This window comes from Thalassophryne amazonica, chromosome 5, assembly GCF_902500255.1.
Source record: "Thalassophryne amazonica chromosome 5, fThaAma1.1, whole genome shotgun sequence".
NCBI classification, from domain to species: domain Eukaryota; kingdom Metazoa; phylum Chordata; class Actinopteri; order Batrachoidiformes; family Batrachoididae; genus Thalassophryne; species Thalassophryne amazonica.
Genome location: NC_047107.1, coordinates 124731285 through 124755178, shown reverse-complemented (window position 1 = coordinate 124755178; position 23894 = coordinate 124731285). Strand labels below are relative to the sequence as shown.

General features: G+C 42.0%; 1 protein-coding gene across 1 annotated transcript in view; it reads left to right on the top strand.

Annotated features, from left to right (window-relative positions):
• The window catches only part of LOC117511269 (sarcoplasmic/endoplasmic reticulum calcium ATPase 2-like), a 141766-nt gene extending 119669 nt beyond the window's left edge, over window positions 1–22097 (top strand). The window contains 15 exon segments of the mRNA XM_034171277.1: window positions 641–729; window positions 4287–4389; window positions 4480–4611; window positions 4698–4817; window positions 12102–12320; window positions 12497–12832; window positions 14970–15190; window positions 15351–15553; window positions 16712–16797; window positions 17260–17392; window positions 19317–19375; window positions 19377–19436; window positions 20795–20807; window positions 20810–20856; window positions 20858–22097. Coding sequence (XP_034027168.1) covers window positions 641–729; window positions 4287–4389; window positions 4480–4611; window positions 4698–4817; window positions 12102–12320; window positions 12497–12832; window positions 14970–15190; window positions 15351–15553; window positions 16712–16797; window positions 17260–17392; window positions 19317–19375; window positions 19377–19436; window positions 20795–20807; window positions 20810–20856; window positions 20858–21064 — 2028 coding nt within the window. The 3' untranslated portion in view covers window positions 21065–22097.
• Window positions 22098–23894: the final 1797 nt, after the last annotated feature.

Genomic DNA, 23894 nt, shown 5'->3' with positions numbered 1-23894 from the left:
TGTCTTTTAATCACAGTTACGACAGAAAAATGATGGTTGTTGGCAGGTTTCAATTAGCGTCTCCGTGAAGGCATACAGTGCATCCACAAAGTATTCAGAGTGCGTCACTTTTCCACATTTTATCTTACAGCCTTATTCCAAAATGGAGTAAATGATTTTTTTCCCCTCAAAATTGTACTCACACCACCACATAATGAGATGATTTTTTTAAAATTATTTTTTAAAGCAAATTTATTTAAAAAAAAAAAAATAAGAAATCACATTTACTTATTCACACCCTTTGCTCAGTGTTTGGTTTGTGCTCTGACTGTCCACTGTGGGACCTTATATGTAGACAGGTGTGTGTCTTTCCAAATCATGTCCAATCAATCCAATTTACCCCAGGTGGACTCCAATTAAGCTGTAGAAACATTTCAAGGATGATCAGTGGAAACAGGATGCACCTGAGCTCAATTTTGAGCTTCACAGCAAAGGCTGTGAATACTTATGTACATATGGTTTCTTAGTTTTTTGTTTTTTTAAATAAATTTGCAAAAATCTGTGTGTGCGCGCTGGGGGGGGGTTGTGCTGCCACCTGGTGTTTGAGTGATTCAGACACCGTCTGCTTTGTGTTTGACCCACCTGCTCTTCTGCTCTCCAGATGTTCATCATTGGGAATGCCGAAGGCGACAGCTGTTCTCTGGCAGAGTTTACCATCACAGGTTCGACCTACGCACCCGAAGGAGACGTGTGAGTACTCTCACAGGCACGTGCATCACACACTGAGCAGGCACATCCAGGGCAAAGGTCACCGCAGGGTATTTAAATTTTGCCAACAGGCGTGGAAAAAGCCCCTTTCACACTGGGGTAAACGTAGAGCTGCATTTTGCGGCGTGTGTGTCATTTAAGTACACCTGAAATGTGCGCATACTCAGCCTTTTTCTGTGTTTGTAGATTTGCTTGCAGCTGCATGTGTTTGCTTTTTAATGTGTGCGCTCAGTTGTGTGTAGCTCTTGCTGCTATTTAAAACTAATTCAACTCTTTTTCAGTTCACTCCTGCCGACTGTGCAGAACACATTGTTGCTCTTGGAAAACAGTGGACAGTATCACGAGGGTTTTACAGTTGCATTACTGCCGCGTATGTAGCCATAGCTGCTGTTTTCTGCCTCTGTGGAAGTGCGCTCTGTTCTCTACTGCGTGGTGTGGTGCATGTCAGAAATAATGTTAAACAGTCATTTAACATTATTATTATTATTTATTTCTATTTTTTGTCTTGGTGGCTTACACGTAGCCAAGGGTGGGCCTGGATGGGCCCGGGCCCGCCCACTTGTCAGCCAGGCTCGTCCCATCCAATGAGAAGGCTGAGTCAACACTCGACAGTCTCCTGTTGCCTCATTGTATTCCTATGATATGGTATTGCATTAGCACTGAGCAACAATTAATAAATTTTGTCAAAAAAAAATCAGATTCATCTTCTGTGATTTTTATTAATTCATTTTCCCATGATGCACTGTTTCTTTCTCTTTTTGCTCTGTATGCACCACTCTGCATTTAATCATTAGTGATCGATCTCTGCTCCCCTCCACAGCATGTCTTTTTCCTGGTTCTCTCCCTCAGCCCCAACCAGTCCCAGCAGAAGACTGCCCCTCCCTGAGCCTGGTTCTGCTGGAGGTTTCTTCCTGTTAAAAGGGAGTTTTTCCTTCCCACTGTAGCCAAGTGCTTGCTCACAGGGGGTCGTTTTGACCGTTGGGGTTTTACATAATTATTGTATGGCCTTGCCTTACAATATAAAGCGCCTTGGGGCAACTGTTTGTTGTGATTTGGCGCTATATAAAAAAAATTGATTGATTGATTGATTGATTTTCAGAGTACAGTGGTCCCTCGCTATAACGCAGTTCACCTTTCGTGGCCTCGAAGTTTCGCGGATTGTTTTAGTGCAATTTTGCATGCTTTTTTTTTTAAACGGCGCATTGTGTTCTGCGTCGTTATCAGGCGGGCCGTTCGCGGCACTGGTTGGCATCACCGCGATTGCTCTCACTGCCTCCGATGCGCTTTCTGCGGCTTAAAACATCTATAATAATTGTAAAAAATAGCGCTGACTACTTCGCCGGATTTCATTTATCGCGGGTTATTTTTGAACGTAACTCCCGCGATAAACGAGGGAGCACATTTTTCCTCAAATAAATAGTCTTCTGCGGGCCCTCATCACAATGTCAATAACAACATGCACTGTCGAACGTCTGTTTTCTATTGTTAAATGGATAAAAACGTCCACCAGAACATCCATGTTGACTCACAGACCGAATGCACTCTCCGTGCTTTCCCTTGAAAGAAAACTGACTGAATCATTGGACCATGATGACGTGATAAGAGAGTTCAACAAAAGCCCCTGTCGTCTCCTGCTGTAGCATTGAAAGGATTCATCAGATGTAAGTGTGAGACCATTAATTACTTTTTTCTTCTAAATAGGCCTAATTGTTAATATTATATTGCAACTGCCACGAATCATGTTGGTGTCGTTCTGATGGTTTTTAATTTGGCCGCCGAGCCATGGTTTCCATTGTTTATCAGTTTCATAATTTGGCCGCCGAGCCAACCTGTTTTCATGTTGCGGATATATTTTGAATTTTTATTTTAAAGGACTTTACATGACTAAGCGTTGCGTTGCTGCTTGCATTGTCCATGGGGTGCTTGTGTCTGACACTTTGCGTCTGTGTAACTGTGCACACAGCGTCTGTGCAGTTGGCTGAGATGTGTTCATCATTAAACTTGGAATTCATTTTTGAAACAATGCCTTATTTAAATACCTATTGATGTTTTGGGTTTAGGCCGAGCCAAGTAGGCTACCAGACTTGCACTGAATGTGTGTGTGTGTGTGTGTGTGTGTGTGTGTGTGGCACTGCACTGCAGCTTGCATTATCCATGAAGAGTACTTGTGTCTGACGTGTTGCGTCTGTGTGCTCACTTTGCCAGTGCTGTAGGCTAAGTGATAACGTTGCTTGCGATGTCCAAACGAGACATACTTTTTCAAACGGTGTATTATAATACCTACACCTTACCTACAACCCCAAAGGTTGGGCCTGTCTGATTTTTTTCTGGGCCCACCCGTTTTATGATTTCTGCCTACGCCCCTGCTTGATGGATCATTTTTATTGTGTACAGATGCTGCTGAGTCTGGCTGTGGTAAAGGCTGCTGTGAATGAAGCGCTGTGACTCTTTAAACTTTTAAAGCTCCGGTTGCTCTGATCAGGTCCACTGACTTGATCAGACTTGATCGATGAGCGCACCAACATGCAGCAATGGCACTTTTAAAGAGTCACAGCGCTTATTTAGATTTGATCAGACCTGATCGATCAGGGCGTCTGATGAGCGCACCAACATGCAGAGACGGCACTTTTATTTTAAAGAGTCACAGCGCTTATTCAGGTTTGATCAGACACACAGAGAGAGAGAGAGAGAGATCATGTTTTCCAGTTGATTCACTCTGGATGCACGGACTCAGTTTTTGGATGTGTAAAGGAGCGCGGTGTTGCACAGACGTGCATGCAGTAATGCTGTGCTGCGCAGACCTGATTAAAACTCCGTATTTTCTGTATCCGGCGCTCTACACTGAAAAAAATTAAACATGTTTAATTTCTTCCTTCCTACGTGCATAGCCTTCAACATACTGCTGCGTAGGGAGCAAAAACTCAGCGTAGAGCTGCTAAAAGTGGCCGTAGAGCTACGCAACTCAGCGTAGACGGTACGCCACAATACGCAGCTCTATGTTTACACCAGTGTGAAAGGGGCTAAAGGGGAAAACCAAGTAAAACTGAGATCTGACTTTTAAAATTGCACGTGCTTTGGATTTCATATTCTAATGCCACAATTCTTTGACTGTGTTTGATGATCAAGAACACCTTTAAATCTAAAAATTAAACTAAATAAAACTTTGGAGAGGTGATGTTCTATTTACATTTGTTCGAGCTGTAACTTTGTGAACAATTTTTAAATGATCATTTACAGTATTAGCCCAGTAACAGTTGATAGCCCCGAAGACTTCCCAAACAAATTTTAAATTTATATTTGCCAAAGTAATTTCTTAAGTCTTATATATATATATATATAAAAAAAAAAAAATTCTTAAAAAGATTTCTTCTAAATGACCAAAGTATCAAAGTTGAGAACACTCAGAGGCCTGATAGCTAAAAAACTGAGAGAATTGTTTAAAGGTGGCATTTAAAGCTGCAGACCACAGAGGCAGATTTGACTGAGTCCATTTCTGACTGTGTGAAGTGTTGAGGAGACATTCTCGTGTGTTTCCTCAGATTCCAGGACAGTAAACCAGTTAAGTGTTCCCAGTATGACGCTCTGGTTGAACTGGCCACGATCTGCGCTCTGTGTAACGACTCCTCTCTGGACTTTAATGAGGTTTGAACCCTGTGTGGTGATGTCATCGGTGAAAGGTGTGCACTCTGAGTGCTGCTGCAGTGACTCTTGTTGTGTTTTTGGACTGTTCAGGTGAAGGGGGTGTACGAGAAGGTGGGCGAGGCCACAGAAACCGCTCTGACCTGTCTGGTGGAAAAGATGAATGTCTTCGACACCGACGTCCGCAACCTGTCGAAGATCGACAAGGCGAACGCCTGCAACTCGGTGAGTGGCGTGCACGCTCCCCCGCCTGTGCACGCTGCAGGTTCCCACTGTGCCCTCTCAGCAGCTTTGTTCTTTTCTTGGATCAGGTGATCAAGCAGCTGATGAAGAAGGAGTTCACGCTGGAGTTCTCCAGAGACAGAAAGTCCATGTCTGTCTACTGCACCCCCAACAAGTCCCGTTCTTCCATGGGCAAAATGTTTGTCAAGGTACACTCAGAACAACAAACAAAACCTTCAGACGCTTCTGCAGATACTGTCAGCTTATTTCACCTGGTTTCCACAATCCAGACATTTATGATTCAGTACGTGGAAAATGATTTAAAGCTACAGTGTGCAGGATTCAGGGCTGTTTATTAGCATGAATGGAACATGACCCTCATTCATCTGTTCAGTCATGTATATAGTTATCTGCAACAACGAAATTATGCGTTTCCGAGCCTTCAGCTTTCAGGCTCCTCTCCTCTGGAACCAGCTCCCAGTTCAGATCAGGGAGACAGACACCCTCTCTACTTTTAAGATTAGGCTTAAAACTTTCCTTTTTGCTAAAGTTTATAGTTAGGGCTGGATCAGGTGACCCTGAACCATCCCTTAGTTATGCTGCTATAGACTTAGACTGCTGGGCGGTTCCCATGATGCACTGAGTGTTTCTTTCTCTTTTTGCTCTGTATGCACCACTCTGCATTTAATCATTAGTGATTGATCTCTGCTCCCCTCCACAGCATGTCTTTTTCCTGGTTCTCTCCCTCAGCCCCAACCAGTCCCAGCAGAAGACTGCCCCTCCCTGAGCCTGGTTCTGCTGGAGGTTTCTTCCTGTTAAAAGGGAGTTTTTCCTTCCCACTGTAGCCAAGTGCTTGCTCACAGGGGGTCGTTTTGACCGTTGGGGTTTTTCCATAATTATTGTATGACCTTGCCTTACAATATAAAGCGCCTTGGGGCAACTCTTTGTTGTGATTTGGCGCTATATAAATAAAATTGATTTGATTTGATTTAGAATGAATCCTGCATATCTACATGGGGGCAGGTCCCCTCATGGAGGCTGCCATTTTGCTACAATAGCCCATAAGGCCCATAATTACTTTGCCTTTTGCCTTTTACAGCTAGAAGACTGGTGAGAAAAGAAGAGGGATCGGTGGATTCTCCTCTGCACACTGTCTACTGGTTGCTATTGCAGGCTAACAAGTTTGAAAATGGTTATTTTTGTGAAATGGAATATCATACATGTTGTTTATCATAAGAGGAGGTGAGGGAGCAAGAATCCCCATCGTCAAAGATGCGAAAACAAGAAGAAAAATCAAATTGTGGCCAGCAAGGGAATAATGCAGTCTGCAACCTCACCACTAGATGACACCAAATCTTGCACACTGTAGCTTTAAAAAATGATAGTGAGCTCACTCACTCACTCATCTTCAAACCGCTTACTCCAGCAGGGTCACGGGGGTGGGCTGGAGTCTATGCCAACAATTGTAGGGTGTGAGGCGGGTGCACCCTGGACAGGACGCCAGTCTGTAGCAGGGCCACATACACACAAACAAACATACCTACAGACAATTATAAAGTTTACAGTTCACCTAACCTGCATGTGTTTGGATGTGGGAGGAAGCCGGAGCATCCGGGGGGAACTCACACAAACACAGGGAGAACATGCAAACTCCACACAGAGAGGCCACAGGTGGAACTCAAACCGATGACCTTCATGTTGTGAGGCAGCAGTGCTAACTGTAGTTATCTGTTTTTACAGATTAACTTTTTATATTGTAAATTAGGTTAAACCATAACCTTGGCATGATCTGATCTGAGGACAGTCCACTTACTGTATCCACCAAGTTTGATTGAAATTACTCTTTGCATTTTGGAGATATTGCTACAGACAGTAGATAATGACCTCTAATTTTAACTTGACCTTGGATGTATGACCTTGTCATGACCTGTGTTGCAAGAAGATGGTCCGCTGAGTGTCTGCATCACATTTCACGTTTCTGTTTGCGTCTTGAAGATATCGCTGCAGATAATAGACGATGACCTCCAATTTTTACCTTGACCTTTGACTTTGACTTTCACTTTCATTTCATTTATTTGTACAAGGACAGCATACAATTACATTATGCTCATTGAGCAGAGATGTTTGTACCAGATTATAGCTGCAACAGCTAATTTTCATCTGTAGTCCTTGAGGGTCAGGGGGATACACATAGGGCTATTAAATACATCACAAACAACACCTACAAAATATGTAATACTAAACTCATAAATATATAATATTAAATTCATTCTTATGTCATTCATCTCTAAAATACTGTACGTTTAAAACAATCATTCATAATTCATCCCTGTCACTCATATCATGCAGCATCAAAACATCAACATTATCATGATTTATAAATTCATCTAAGCCTCTCAATTACTGTACAATATCAAAACACTTATAAAAGATATTCACCATTCATACAGTTCATCTCTCAAATCCTATGTAAAATCAGAACACTTATTACACATGTTCAGTGTTACCTTTAGCAGTGCTATATATTTAGTGCCTGCATCTCTGGTTTTGAAGGAGCCATGATTTTACCTTTACAGAAAATGTCTTAAAGTCTGGTTGTGTTTTTATTTCTTCTGGTAATATATTCCACTTCTTTGTGGCTCTGTAAGAAAACGTTGATTGTGCAAATGCAGTCTTACATTTGGGAATGGTACACTGCCTCCGAGTGGCTGCTCTTGTTACCCTTGTTGTTGTATCAGAGGACAGGTGAATGAAGTTCTTGAGAGGTGGCGGAGCTTGTTATGGACTGTTTTGTATACCATTTGAACCTCATGGAGATAGATAAAATTTTCAAAGCTGAGTAAGGCGTATTTGCTCAATATACGACAATGGTGATATTGAATGCTTTTTTGATCAAGGATTTTAAGAGCCCTTTTGTACAGGGACTCCAAGGGTCTTAACATTGTTGGATTTGCTTGGGCCCAACTTGTTATACAGTAAGTGAAATGAGGTATTATCATTGCATTTAGAAAGCATTTTGCTGCCTCTGTTGTTAATGTATTTCTGATGCTTTTAAAAGTAGCTAAATTAAATTTCAAAGTGTTTGAGATCTTTTTTATATGCTTCTTAAAGCTGAGAGTTTAATCTAATGTAAGCCCTAAATATTTAAATTCAGTTACATTTTTTATAATTTGATCATTGATAATAATATTTGGATATACTGTTGTTTTATTCTTAATAGTGAAGTACATGGCTGCTGTTTTTTCTAAGTTTAGTGTTAGACAGGATTCCTGAAGCCAGGTAGAAACTCTTCCCATGGCTATAGTTAGTTTGTTCACAACCTCAGTCATGTTTGTTCCGTGTGTGTATATTATTGTGTCGTCTGCATACATTTGTATGCTCACATTGTCACATGCTAAAGGTAAATCATCTATATACAAAGAAAATAGTGCTGGGCCCAAAATTGACCCTTGTGGTAAACCTATATTACACAGTTTTGTCTCAGATACTACATTATTAATTCTGACACATTGATTTCGCCCTGATAAATAAGATTTTAACCAACTTATTGTATTTTCTGATAGTTTGAATCTTTGTAATTTTGAATAGAGAAGTTCATGATTTACGGTATCAAACGCTCTGCATAAGTCTAAGAAAATTGCTCCAACAACTCCTTCTTTGTCTAAATTTGATTTTATGTTTTCCAAGAGATAGCTGCAGGCTGAATCTGTAGAATGGTACTTTCTAAAACCAAACTGCATAGGATGTAACAACGCATTTGATTCTAGATAATGGATTATTTGCCTGGACACTACCTTTTCTGTGATTTTAGAGAACATTGGAAGGATGCTAATCAGTCTGTAATTTTCCGTTTCTTGTTTATTACCAGATTTGTGTATAGGAATTATTGCTGCAATTTTCATTTTATCTGGGAAAGAATTTTGTTCAATTGAAAGATTCGTTAACCTTGTTAGTGGTTTGATTAAGTGTTCATAATTTTTTTTTTTAATGAGCGCAGAGTCTATTCCATAGATATCTTTGCTTTTTGAATTTGTCAGAGAAACCAAAGTTGTTGTTTTTTTTACCTGAAATTCATTAGTTAAGCATAGGTTCAGTTTTGGGTTATCTGTTATTAGTCTTTTTTGGGGATACACTGGAGTGAATTTTTGGCTGAGTTCATATATAGAATTGATCAAATATGTATTAAAATTGTTTGCAATTCTTAAATTATCATTAAAAATGTCATTACATTTGATTTGTGTAATTTCACGTTTTTGATGATCTTTGCCCATCAATTTATTGAGTGTTTCCCATAAGGCTTTATTATTGCCTTTTGCTTCTTTTATTATATTTAGGAAAAAATTCGCTTTAGCTTTCCTGAGTTCTGATGTTACTTTGTTCCTCATCCCTTTAAATACTATGTGATCTGTATTCCGGCCTGATTTTAAAAAGATTTTTAACGCCATATCTCTAATTTTCATCATTTGCCTCAAGGTCTCATTTAACCAGGGTATATTTTGCTTTTTATTTTTTATTGGTATTGTCTTGTTGTGGCTGGCATGCCTGGCTGGCTTTTGTTTGTCTTTTGTTTCTGTCTTTTGGTTTTCCTTCCAGGTGGTGCGCATTTGGGACTGAGTGGCTGTGTGGCTGAGTTACCAGGACCTCACCCTGATCACCTGAGGCTGATCAGGTGCGGCTCGTCAGGACTCACAGCTGTGGTGCATCTACACGGATTGGAACATGGTGGCATTTAAGTCTGGAGTACACAGTGTGTATTTGCCAGAGACTCGACCTTGTGACCAGACGGGTGAGATCGTCGTCTCGAGAGCCATCTCATCATCAGTGGATGCAGAGAACGTCCAGGTTTGATGCATGGTCTGTGAAAGAGGAGGGGGTGAGGTCTCACGCTCGTCAGCACACTTCCTGAGGTACGTTAGGTTTTGTGACTAACATTTGTACAGTCAGTAAATGTGGTGTCCCTCACACCTTATTATATTGAGCTGTTATGTTAGTCGTTTTAATCAGCTTCCACTGCAGTGAGTTTGTGAACAGGGTGTTCCATGCCTGCAGGGTGGGAAGCTGATTAGTAATTAAGCCAGGAAGTGTTTGCTGTTTGTACACCTTTGAGCGGTCTCTCTGTGTGTGGAGTGTGGACTCACATGATGATTTCTTCATTCACAGACTCGGTTTGTCGTGGCCACCTGGGGGGTGTCGGCGGGGTCCTTGGGTCTGAACTGTTTCTGGCTCTGGACCGTTAGCGCTGCTGGGAGCGCACCGCAATCCACCACGCCAGACCGCGCACTCTTATATTTATCACATCACTGTTATGTTTATTAAACTCTGTTATCCTTTGTACCGTGCTCTGCTTATTTTATACTGGGTCCTTCAAATGCTGGTCGGTTTTCCGTCCTGCGTCCAACACATAACATGTCTTCCTGTATTTAGACAATATGTCTTGTGGATTGTGCTTATTATTTGATTTGCCACCTCTTCACAATCAGGTCCTGCAATTTTTCCATCCCAGTTAATCACCCCAAGATCATTTTCCAAAGGTTCTAAATTTCTTTTTGGAATAATATCTACACATTTTACCTTTATTTCTCTATTTTGGTTTTTAGTCCTAAGTCAGGATAATTTACGTGCAACTAATGTAAGATTGTGGTCAGACATTCCAGTTATTAAATTGTATGTTTTAGAGATACGGTCTACTTTATTACTAAGAATTCAATCCAGTAACGTTTGTGATTTATTGGTGATTCGGGTAGGCTTATTGATTAATTGTGACAGTTGATATTTAACGCACATGTCAGTCAATTTCTTTCTTGTTTTTTTGTCCATCCAATTTAAGTTGAAATCCCCCAAGAGGATTATTTCTTTTGCACTGTAAATTTTTAACAAATTGCCCAGGTCATCATAGAAATTTTCCTTAGCGGATGGTGGTCTGTAGAGGACAAATTGTTGTGTGTTGGGGGGTTTGGCTGGACATTTTGGTGCTGTTTCTTTTCTTTGCTCTCCAGGTGGTATGCAAACTGTTTTTTTCTGTGGAGAAGGTGCTGGCGGAAGAGTCCTTCACCCTCATCAGAACTATTGGCTGCACCTGTGGAGGATGTTCACGTGCAGGCCTAACAACTTGCAGCACCTGTGGATGATGCTCACATGCAGACTTAAAGACTTTCAGCTGAAGCAGATAATGAGATGGCGTTCTGCATTTAAACCATGAGTGATTTGAGCAGAATTGTCGGGAACTCGACCTTGTGACGTTCGGTTGTGAGACGCTGAGGACCGCGCCAGGGTTTGACACATCGTGCCTGTGAAGGAGGACGGGTGAGGGACGCATGCTGTCAGCACACATCAGAGGTGATTATCGTCTGAATAATCGTTAATAGTAATTTGGCGTTTTGTTACGCAGTATATTTGAACATTGATGAGAATTGTGCAGTTTGCTTCTCACTGCCGTGGCGTACGGATTGATGATCCTCCACCTGTTGTGAGAAGCTGCTCATTTACATAAGGCTTAAATTCAGACCTGAATGTGTTGCTGATAGTGTGTGCCTCTGAAGGATATTTGTTGTAGCTCTGTTGACTTACCTCACCTTTTCCGTCCTTCACAGAGTCAGTTTATCGTATCCACCTGGGGGGTGTTCGGCGGTGAATCTGAGTCCAGAAGTGCCGGGCTTTGATCCATTTGGGCGCTGGAGAGCGCGCCGTCCTTCACCTTGCCAAGACAGCTGACTATTTATGTTGTACACGAATTATTGCACATGAGGGGGAATAAATTTGTTTCTTGGAACTGCTTTCTGGTTATTTAGCGCTGGGCCATTGTCAGATGCTGGTTCGGTTCTCTGACCCGTGTCAGCACATAACACAAATACAAGAAAGGACATTTCAGGCGATAATGTAAATTTTACACCAATACACTCTAAGTTGTTATTGGGTAAATCCAGTTGTTCACATTGCAGATGTTCTTTGACATATATCATAACCCCTCCACCTTTGCGATTTAATCTATCGTTTCTATATATTTTGTATCCAGGTACTGTTATATGGCTTAAGGGGGAGTGAGGTTTTAACCAGGTCTCCGAGAGACACAGATAGTCTAAATTTGAGTCCAACAGAAGATGTTGAAGCTGTTCCACTTTTGAAAATATGCTTCTAATATTTATGTGCCCCCCAAATATGCCCTTTGGTTTAACTTTCGATCCCATAAAACCCTGGCATGATTAACAATTTGAAATAACTTTGTTGCTTTCTGTTTCGTAGTTGCTATATGCATATTTTTAACGTCCTGATTTATTTGACCTTGAGATGATCTGCGTTGCAGGAGGGTGGGCCACTGAATTTACACACCGAGTTTAATTGAAACTGCACTTTGCGTTTTGAAGATATTGGCTCGCAGTTTTGGGTACTAGGAAAAGCTCAGTTCCCATAATGACTTCTTGAGCAGAGAGCATGAGGTCATCATCTCATACTGTGATTTTTTTTTTATTTTTTATGATTGTCATACCCTGCCACAGGGTGCCCCAGAGGGTGTTGTGGAGCGGTGCAGCCACGTTAGAGTGGGTAACATCAAAGTTCCCCTCACCAAAGGCATCAAGGACAAGATCCTGTCTGTGATCCGTGAGTACGGGACGGGTCGTGACACCCTCAGGTGCCTGGCTCTGGCTACGCGAGACAACCCGCCCAAGAAGGAGGACATGATGCTGTCGGACACCACCAAGTTCTGGGAGTACGAGGTGATGTTTCACAAAATTAGCTCGTATTTTCAGCAGTGAAAATAGAAATATTCAACGTTATTTTATTTTTTTATCCTGAATGTGTCCGTGGAAGAAACAACAAAAATCTCAAATAGTTTGATCTTCAGGAAATACCCATCATACATTGACTCGTTGATTCTCCTCTCTGTGTCCAGTCCGACTTGACCTTTGTGGGCTGTGTCGGCATGCTGGACCCTCCCAGACAGGAAGTCGCCGCTTCCATCAAGTTGTGCCGCCAAGCCGGCATCCGTGTCATCATGATCACCGGGGACAACAAGGGCACGGCGGTGGCCATCTGCCGCCGCATCGGCATCCTGACCGAGGACGACGACATCGAACACGTGGCTTTCACAGGTCGAGAGTTTGACGAGCTTTCGCTCCATGAGCAGCGGGAAGCAGTGGTCCACGCACGCTGCTTCGCCCGTGTTGAGCCTTCCCACAAGTCCAAGATTGTCGAGTTCCTACAAGGATTTGATGAGATCACAGCAATGGTATGAATGCTAAATGATTAAAAAAACAAACAAAAAAAAACATAGCTACAGTATGATACAGAGAGGCTGTAATGGAGCCCAATAGCGCCACACGATGCATAACAATGTATTGCAGTACTGCTTCATCCTGAGAGATTTCATTAAAAATTTCTCACAATTTGTCACTGGTCATAAGGAAACACATCGTTACTGAACCATGCGTATTCGAGGAAAAACGCACTGAAGAAAAGTTACTGACTGTTGCACTTTGCTTTGCTCACACTCCCGCTAAGCTTTAGCGATTTTAGGACAACAGCCAGATTCCTGCAAGATCTGAAAAGTTAGTATTAAAATGTGAGTCCACATAGACAAACACGAACCGGAACTATTCCCGATTTCACCCGCACGCACTGCTGCTTAGCGATACGCTGCGTTATGAGGTGATGGTCTAGTGGTTAAGCGTTGGGCTTGAGACCAGAGGAACCTCAGTTCAAACCCCAGCCTGACCGGAACATCAGTAAGGGCCCTTGGGCAACGTCCTCAATCCCCTAGTTGCTCCTGATGTGTAGCGAGCGCCTTGCATGGCAGCACCCTGATGTTTGTGTGAATGCAAGCCATCATTGTAAAGCACTTTGAGCTTCTGATCCAGATGAAAAAGTGCTATTTAAATGCAGTCCATTTACCATTATGGGTGATGGAAGAACATAGAATGTAAAATGCTTGGTCTTTCTGAGGAACTTTTGACCATTTTGGAGGAAATTGTGTGGGGGAAATCCCATGAGATCTTGTTTGTCTTATCCATAGAATGTAAAGAGGTGGATACAGTAAGGATCGTCACCACGTGGCGGTACTGGGTCCATACATCGCTAACATTACTGGTTTCTGACCTGTAGCCACTCTCACTTAGGATACAGGTCTGGTTCCTGTAGCCACGTCCCTTTTTGAGATGTTAGAAGAAAAGTCAAAGACACTCAGAGAGTCCACACCTCCACCAACCCCACATATTCCCCACCGGTGCTAAAACCCACCCACTTTCACTTGCATCAAGCTTTGGTTCCTAAAAATTAATCTATATGCTCATAAAACTTCATCAGGATCCATCTATAACTTTTTCACTTCTATCCAGAGTATATCCTGGATCGACTCAAAAATTGCATCAATTAATTATCTTCAGATATTATTCATCTGCTCACAAAATGTTACTGAAGTTCATGATGTATAAATTCTTTGAATGGATCCTGAATCCAAAATATGTTCCGAATGAAATTCAGAATGAAATTGCTGATTTTCTACATTATCCATCTTCTTACCGAATTTCATCCGTGTTCTCTCATGTTTTGAGTTAAATGTTGCTTTTTGTACCAAACATTCTTATGAATCTCAGTTCCAGAAATATATTCCAGATCACCTCCATAATGGAATCAAATTATTTCCCAGAACATTATCCATCTGCTCACTGAATTTCATTGAAATCTGAATAACCTTTAGAATGACCTTTTGAGTTGTCCTGCTGGTGTAAACATTAGCTGTGGTGGTGGTGATAATCATGAATGACCCCTTAGCGAGGGAATGAGGTCACAAGTAAAGGTAAGATTAGTTTTGTCATAGACAAAGATGACAATAATAATCTGCTAATTGTTTTTAGAGACCGTCCTGATAGTAGATTCAGGCTGAAGCACGTGCAGATTTCAGATTGATTCAGATGGAGTGATAGTATGTGTTGGCAGAACGATGCCGCAGGCTTCTGCAGATAGGTAGCAAAAGGTCACCATTAATAAGGACATTGTTACCTTGTTTAGGAGAGAATTTTCTGGCAAACAAAACAATCCATTGCGTGGTGGAACTCTGAGCCTTGGCCCCAATGACCTTGACCTTCCCAGGGCCATTCTAGAATCCCCCTACATATGTGCACCACATTTGGTCCAAATTGGGTTCAGAGTCGAATTTCTGTACCCTTGATTCCTATGATCTCGACCTTTGCCAAATGAAACCTTTAAGGGTAATTCTGTGGTTAATCTCCATCCACATGTCAGATGTGGTAGAAATGAGCCAAACGACCTGGTAGGAGTAAGTACACAGACGAGACCCTTGACACCAATCATCTACATCTTTGCCAAACCTACATACACACATCCGATAAGGCAGTGTTTGTCCACAGACTGGTGACGGAGTCAACGACGCTCCAGCCTTGAAGAAAGCAGAGATCGGCATCGCCATGGGCTCTGGCACCGCCGTGGCCAAGTCGGCATCTGAGATGGTCCTCGCCGACGACAACTTCTCCTCTATCGTGTCGGCTGTGGAGGAAGGCAGAGCCATTTATAACAACATGAAGCAGTTCATCAGATACCTGATCTCCTCCAACGTGGGCGAGGTCGTCTGGTGAGTTACCGGTAACCCAGGAGGCGCTTCACTCTGGCAGTCTCTACGCTAATGGTATATTTAACCTCACCATGACGTGGACCAGTTTCAGTCAAAGTTGGTGGATAAATATGTAACGTTCTAATGCCCCACCCCACCCCTTCTCTCTCTCTCCTGTTAGCATCTTCCTGACTGCGGCGTTGGGTTTTCCTGAGGCACTGATCCCAGTTCAGCTTCTGTGGGTCAACCTGGTCACTGACGGCCTCCCTGCCACCGCCCTGGGCTTCAACCCGCCAGATCTAGACATCATGGAGAAGCAACCGCGCGTTGCTAAGGAGCCCCTGATCTCTGGCTGGCTCTTCTTCAGATACATGGCCATTGGAAGTTAGTTCATGCGTCACATTTACTTTAGCGTAGTTGGTGAGGTTTTCTTAGTTGTCTGGTTTTCCTACGCTTGCACTCAAATCGCAATCCGGTGACTTCTAATGTTAATCAAACCTGCATACATTTAACAATTAATAAAAAAAAACAAGAATAGGCCATCACAGAGCGCAGCGCCCGCACTGTACACACGTTTGGACAGTTTATTGTTGCTTAACACACAACCCATCCAACACAATTAATCCTTATTGGCTCCAAATTGTTAGAGTGAAACCATTATGACATCACCCTTGGCTGTTCAAGGTCAGCCAAGGTCAAAGGTCATGTGATCAGTAGAAAAGCAAAGCATGACTTCGTGTTAGTGTTAAACTGTAACCATAGGTGCAGGATGAACTTTCCCATATTTTGTCCTTGTCCTTTAAGCTCAATTTGTAGCTGATTTTACTCCAAATCAAATGGCTTTGTCATTAGGTAACCCTCAATCATTCCACCATGTTTGGTCCAGATCGGATCAAAACTCTTATTTTGTTCACACACAAACATACAGGACCAAAAACAACGCCCCTGCATGAGTTACAGCATACAGACATTTAAAAAAACATCAGGAACCAGGTTTTCTGGTTGCATTTGGTGTGGACTTTTCTATTTTAGAGTGTTTTCTTCTACCATATTTACTATTTATCACGAACTAGCACTTAAATACATAAATACTAAAGATGTCTTGTTGGGTTTCTGGTTGGAGTGGCTAAAATAATTGTGCTGTAGTGGCATTAAATCATTTATAGCACCTAAACTCTTTGATGTAAGATCACTTGCATCGTGAGGGAGAGTTTAGCGTCCACATTTTGGCCATGTGCCACGTTTTCTCTGTGCACGATCCAGCATACAGGTGCCTGAATCTTGAGGACCTCAGTGGCTGCAAAAGGTCAAGGACACGCCCACGTTTCACCTGGCTGCAGCGGGTAGATGGTTACTTTCCAGCCTGGGTGACTCCTTTGTTTCCCATTTAACAGTTTGCCAGCAGGCATATCAATGATCCAATGAAAAAACAAACAAAAGGATAAATTGTTTGGTTTTTGCTGTAACCTACATAAATGGGCAGGAACTGATTTTTATTTTTTCCTTCAAATCTGTGACTTATCGTGGCGTCTTCATTTCCAGGTTATGTGGGCGCAGCCACTGTGGGCGCGGCTGCCTGGTGGTTTATGATCTCTGAAGATGGACCTCAGGTGACACTGTACCAGCTGGTAAGTTGTCACGGCGTTAACGAGCTGCGAGAACTCAGATTATAACAGCAAGCTGCTCCTAGTCATAGGAATAAAAATGCAGTTTTACATTTTTATTTCATTTGCTTTGCGAGGGTTTTGCTTGAGCTGCTGCCCCCACGACCCAACTCTGGATAAAGCAGAAGAAAATGGATGGATGGATTTAATTTGTATTAACATAAAGTGCACAAAAAACAATGACCGTGGTTGTTCTTTGTTTTTATGGTGGTTGCTATATGTTTGATGCTTGTTGCATGTGTCAGAACTATAAATATAAAAAAATAAAAATAAATAAAGCTTCACTTATGTGCATCATTTAGTTAAAAACTCTTATTTTGAAGGACTTTCGCTGCTAATTATTGACGGCCCCTTTCACAGCCGTGCAGCCTCCTCTTGTAGCCTTCACCGTCTGACTGACCTCTCGCTCCGTCTTCCTCCTTGCAGAGCCACTTCCTGCAGTGTTCTCCGGACAACCTGGACTTCGACGGCCTGGACTGCGAGGTGTTTGAGTCCTCCTACCCTATGACCATGGCTCTGTCTGTGCTCGTCACCATTGAGATGTGCAATGCTCTTAACAGGTGAGACTCATCCAGGAGGTTACATTAGTGTTCAGAATAATAGCAGTGCTATGTGACTAAAAAGATTAATCCAGGTTTTGAGTATATTTCTTATTGTTACATGGGAAACAAGGTACCAGTAGATTCGGTAGATTCTCACAAATCCAACAAGACCAAGCATTCATGATATGCACACTCTTAAGGCTATGAATTGGGCCATTAGTAAAAAAAAAAGTAGAAAAGGGGGTGTTCACAATAATAGTAGTGTGGCATTCAGTCAGTGAGTTCGTCAATTTTGTGGAACAACAGGTGTGAATCAGGTGTCCCCTATTTAAGGATGAAGCCAGCACCTGTTGAACACGCTTTTCTCTTTGAAAGCCTGAGGAAAATGGGACGTTCAAGACATTGTTCAGAAGAACAGCATAGTTTGATTAAAAAGTTGATTGGAGGGGGAAAACTTATACACAGGTGCAAAAAATTATAGGCTGTTCATCTATAATGATCTCCAATGCTTTAAAATGGACAAAAAAACAGAGACACGTGGAAGAAAACAGAAAACAACCATCAAAATGGATAGAAGAATAACCAGAATGGCAAAGGCTCACCATTGATCAGCTCCAGGATGATCAAAGACAGTCTGGAGTTAGCTGTAAGTGCTGTGACAGTTAGAAGACGCCTGTGTGAAGCTAATTTATTTGCAAGAATCCCCCGCAAAGTCCCTCTGTTAAATAAAAGACGTGCAGAAGAGGTTACAATTTGCCAAAGAACACATTAACTGGCCTAAAGAGAAATGGAGGAATATTTTGTGGACTGATGAGAGTAAAATTGTTCTTTTTGGTCCAAGGGTTGCAGACAGTTTGTGAGACGACCCCCCAAACTCTGAATTCAAGCCACAGTTCACAGTGAAGCATGGTGGTGCAAGCATCATGATATGGGCATGTTTCTCCTACTATGGTGTTGGGCCTATATCGCATACCAGGTATCATGGATCAGTTTGGATATGTCAAAATACTTGAGGAGGTCATGTTGCCTTATGCTGAAGAGGACATGCCCTTGAAATGGGTGTTTCAACAAGACAATGACCCCAAGCGCACTAGTAAACAAGCAAAATCTTGATTCCAAACCACAAAATAATGCCTCGCAGATGTGAAGAAATCATGAAAAACTGTGGTTATACAACTAAATACTAGTTTAGCGATTCACAGGATTGCTAAAAAAAGCAGTTTGAACATAATAGTTTTGAGTTTGTAGCATCATCAGCAGATGCTACTATTAATGTGAACACCCCCTTTTCTACTTTTTTTTACTAAGAGCCCAATTTCATAGCTTTAAGAGTGTGCATATCATGAATGCTTGGTCTTATTGGATTTGTGAGAATCTACTGAATCTACTGGTACCTTGTTTCCCATGTAACAATAAGAAATATACTCAAAACCTGGATTAATCTTTTTAGTCACATAACACTACTATTATTCTGAACACTACTGTATGTTTGAGGTTGCGGGGGACAGGCCCACTGTTGGTGTGGACGACCCCTGCCTGTGGTGCTAATGACTGTGTGGACTTCTCATCTTCTTTATATTATTATGTTGATTGATTTTCTATTTTCTGTTTGTCCAGCTTGTAAAACTTTGTAAAAAACCTTGTAACTGTCAGAATGGCCCAAGCAGAGGGTCACCCCTTTGAGCCTGGTCTGCTTGAGGTTTCTCCTCAAATCATTAGAGGGAGTTTTTCCTTACCACTGTCACCTGTGGTGCTTGCTCTGGGGGTTGGTATGAAGATATATATATATATAAATTGAAATTGGCTGTCATCGTCTCATCATCTATCTTTGACCTGTTTAGTTTGGGATGGGGACTTTCCCCTTCATGATGGGATAGTGGGGAAAAAATGGGACTGTAGCATCAAATGTTGTGACGTCTGTGTTCCCTCTCTTGTCCAAAGGTCTGTCGGAGAACCAGTCTTTGCTGCGGATGCCACCGTGGGAGAATGTCTGGCTGCTGGGGGGCCATCTGCCTCTCCATGTCGCTACACTTCCTCATCATCTACGTGGAGCCTCTGCCTGTGAGTCCGACATTTTAGTGCCACCCAGTGGTGATTCAGAGTCACTGTATAACCAAACTGCTGTTTTCAGGCTGTACATGATCACCCCCGCCCCTCGCCACCTAGTGGTGGTGTTGCTTCAGTCTCGCTTACTTGCTGCTGTAGCAGGAAACAGTCTGGCTTACCCAACCACCGTAGCCTTGCATGGACTTGTCCAATGCAAGCACGATATCGGCAATGCTTATTTGTAGCCTGTAGTCGCAAAGTGTTTGATTAAGTTGATGGAAGTACTTTGTAGGACATTCAAGAATTTGCAGGATCCCCAACAAGTTGCTGGACAACTTGCTTCCCTTCTGGCATTCATAAACATGTGTTCCCTCTCCTATTCTCTTCAGTGCTTGCGTGTGCTCACTGAGTCTTGGGTAGGGTTGTGGAGTCCAGCAGCTTAGGTAGCATTGTTGGCAAGGAAAGGTTTACTGACCTTGACTTGGCAGATGATGCTGTGGTCTTCTGCGTAATCATTGGAGATCCTGATTACAGCACTTGAGAAGCTGAGTGAGGAGTCCTAGTGTCTGGGTTTTCAATTGTCTTGGAACAAGACTAAGATCCAGACTTTCAGTGACTCCCTGGACTTGGTCATCATATATGCTGAACTTAGAGATTCATTTATCTCGATAGCAATGTTCACATCACTGGGTCCTCAGCTGCTGAGATTAAGAGATCCTTAGGAAGACCTTATGACGACATGAGGTCGCTGGACAGAGATGTTTGGTGATGTCAACACCTTTTGAAGGTCCAAGTCTTGTGGGTCCTGGGGCCTCCCATCTGACTGTGTGGTTGTGAGAACTGGACACTAACCAGCAACCTAAGGCGACGACTGGATATCTTTTGTACCAGGTCTCTTTGGTGGATCCTTGGATATCGCTAAAGTGACTTTGTGTTTAACAACATTTTGGTGATGTGGCTTCTGTGCGTCGCACTTTAAATGGACTGTACTACTTTTTACTGCACCTCTTTTTCTCATCTCTTAATGTGTTTGCAACACGCAGTCTGATGCTCTTTACGCTACGCTGACCCGTGCAAATCTTTACCGCCCCAGACCTGTCTGTGGTGCCTGTTCACGTTGTTACGAGTCTAAATTTAAATTAAACAGTGGGAGTTTTGAGGATGTTGGCGAAAAAATAAAGTTCCACAGTGTGACCCATTTAAAAGTTAGCTGCAGTAAATTTTCAAACATGATCTGTTAACTTCTGGCTCGCGGTGAAGGTCGCTGATGGGGACGTATTTAATTAAGAAAATTAAGTGGATATTTGCATGAAACTGCATCATCCATGTCCGTCGCTTCTTCATACGAGTTTCATTCTCCTGCTCTTCCCCAGGTCATCTTCCAGATCACCCTCTGGACGCCACCCAGTGGATGATGGTGCTGAAGATCTCCGTGCCCGGTCATCCTGCTGGATGAGGTGCTAAAGTTCGCAGCCAGGAACTACATGGAACTGGGTAAAGCGTCGGAGAAGCCGAGCCATTCGGGGTGCTGTCTGTCTGCATGTGCCGAGGGCGTGTCGTGGCCCTTCGTGGCCATCGCGCTGCCCCTAACGCTGTGGATCTACAGCGCTGACACTAACGTGTCTGCCATGCTGTGGCCCTGACTGACTCCGGTGTGATGTGGACATTAATACTCGTCATTAACAGTTTCTGCTCATGTTGGAACCACCACCCTCCAGCTGCACCTCTCTGACTTTTGTATCGTAAAAACATCAGCAATCAATACTTTTTAAGTCATATTTTAATGACTTGCCCATACGTTTTAATTACCCATGAAGCATTTCTCCCTTTCTGAAGAATTGCAGATGCTCACTGTGGAGGAGCTATAGAGAACTGACACTATTTGTAAAGGATAACATTTTTATAGTTGGGGGGTGAAGAAGACTGTATTGTATGTGCAAGTACTTGAATATATTCGCCGTGGCAGGAACTCCGTTTATGGCCATTGTTTGAGCTCCCTGCATCTTTGTTCATTTTTATTTTCTGCATTCGTCAGAGCACAGCTACCTCTATGTTGCAGACCGCCACCCGTCTGTCCTCCACTAACGTCTCACAGTTACTGAGGTACGCAGCATTCTGTTTGAAACATGGCGGAACAAAAAACTCAAAACTTCACAGACATGGATTTTTTTTTGGTTTTTAAGACATTTCCTATTATTTGAGGAACAAGAAGGACAAAGATAAGATTAATTATTTTGGTACACAGCCAGTTCTTAAATTTGTTTACTTGAAGAAATGTCATCTTTAACGTTTAGGGTTTTTTTTGTTTTGTAGATTCAGATTCAAATCCCTTTTATTGCACCCTAATTAAAATAATGGCTATAATGTACATAGATTGTGCACATACTATACTTGAACATGTGAAAAGGCACCATGAAGCTTTGTTCTCAGTTGAGCACATGGGACAATTTAAGGGAAATGACAAGTGTTTGTATATCTGTAAATAGCACAAAAGAAACTACAAACTCTCTGTATAGATTTTATTATTATTATTATTATTACAGTGCTTCATGCGTTCACACTCGTTTGTTTCAGCACATTTTTCTGCATGATGTCTGCAGCCACTTTTATCTTTGACCTGCAGGCGCACGAGTGCGCTCTCATCTCGTCCCATTAACGTGTCGAGTTCCTGTATCCGTCTAATGACTTTGAATACACAACCAACTGCTTAAGCCTGTATTCAGTCACCACAGAAAAATGGCAAACATTCTCTGCTTCCAGCATCTCAGCGCAAGGACGCCAGTCTATCGCAGGTTACTTTCCCAGCCAAGGCCTGTGTATAGCTGGTTGGACTGGATAATGAAGTGTTTCATCGGGGGACATGCAGGTAGGGTGACGCACATACTTGGAGTCAAACTGCAGTCTGTATACTTGTAGTCCAAACTCTTATGTCAGCTGGTTAAACTGTGGGCATCAAAATTTCCATTATAGCTCCATTTTGGTAAAACCATGATTTAGGTTTGCCTTTTAATCTCTTTCTTTAACATTCTTTACTTCAACAAAAGCGGCGATGACTAACAGATGAAGGCTTTGGAAATGAAAAAGTGTCAAAAATTTATTTCAAGATACATGTCAATTCAGTTACACCTGCTCCTAATTTTTATCATCATCCAGTAGGTGCCAGTGTTGTGCAGGTCTACTGGATATTAAGCAAAAAAAGTTGCTTTTTTGGATTGATCTGGTGCATTAAATACATACTAGCGTGTTGCCCGTGGGGATCCACGGGCTCTAGATTGGGTAGTGTTTATAAAATAGGTATCTGACATTTTTCAAGGGTGGTAATATCAAAGGCTTGTATAATGAGTTGTTGTGAGTCCAGATGTTTTTAGAACCTTAGACCTCAACAATTTTTAGAAGAGGAACTCAGCCCTTTTATTTCCTGTTAATTATGACATTTTTAAATGTTAATTTAGTGTCTTAATGTATTTATAAATTATTTAGGTTCTTGTTATTATATACACATTATTATTTTGTTTTTACTTCTATTTTGTCACATGATTTTTAAATGGCCCACAATGGAAATAAGTGTTTTCACTTTCCCTTTCTTGTGTCATCCATGTATTTTTAACATATTTACAATTATATTATGTACTTACATTGAACTTACTAAATGAAATCACTCACGCACGCACTTGCACTTTTAATATAAAAATGATTTACTGCCCCCTGCTAGAATGGCGTGAGTCCAGAATGTAGTTAGCAACATCCATTGTTCAGTGTTGTTAGCTAATATCCGTAGTTCTCCAAAAACATTAGTCCTAGCAATGTTCCATTTTTCTCCTTGACCCAAAATACATAAGCATAACAAGCGGCAAAAGTCAGCTCTCCACAGTTTCTGTGATCAAAGTTTCAAACACGGTGGGCAGCATGGGGGCTTAGTGCTTAGCCTCACAGCAAGAAGGTCATGGGATCAATTCCCACCTGTGGCCTTTCTGTGTAGAGTTTGCATGTTCTTGTTTCCTCCCACATTTAAAGACACACAGTTTAGGTGAATTTGAAACTTCATAATTGCCCAGGTCTCCCTTGAAAACCTGATTAAATTAAATGCACGCATGCACTGTCTTTTCTGCACTCTGCCACAAACAGATGGTTTTAATTTGACACACCCACCAACAGACGTGGTGGAAGACATTAAAAGCACTACACTTTGCACTTATGGTACCAAAATGACACTTAACTCACTCATGGTGAGAGCAACATAACACTTACTAAAGTGACTAAACCATTGAATGACAAAAACACAATAATTAATAACACTGACAACACTGTTATACTAATATGAACCCACATAACATTTAAAACCTCAAAACCCTGAACTCCCATGGTGCATTGCAGCACAACGTCCATGTTCACTAGTTAGGTAAAATTGCTAATTTCCCAAAAATATTTGCCTATCAACTTTCTGTTTTGCAGTGTTCATCCTTGACCCAAAAT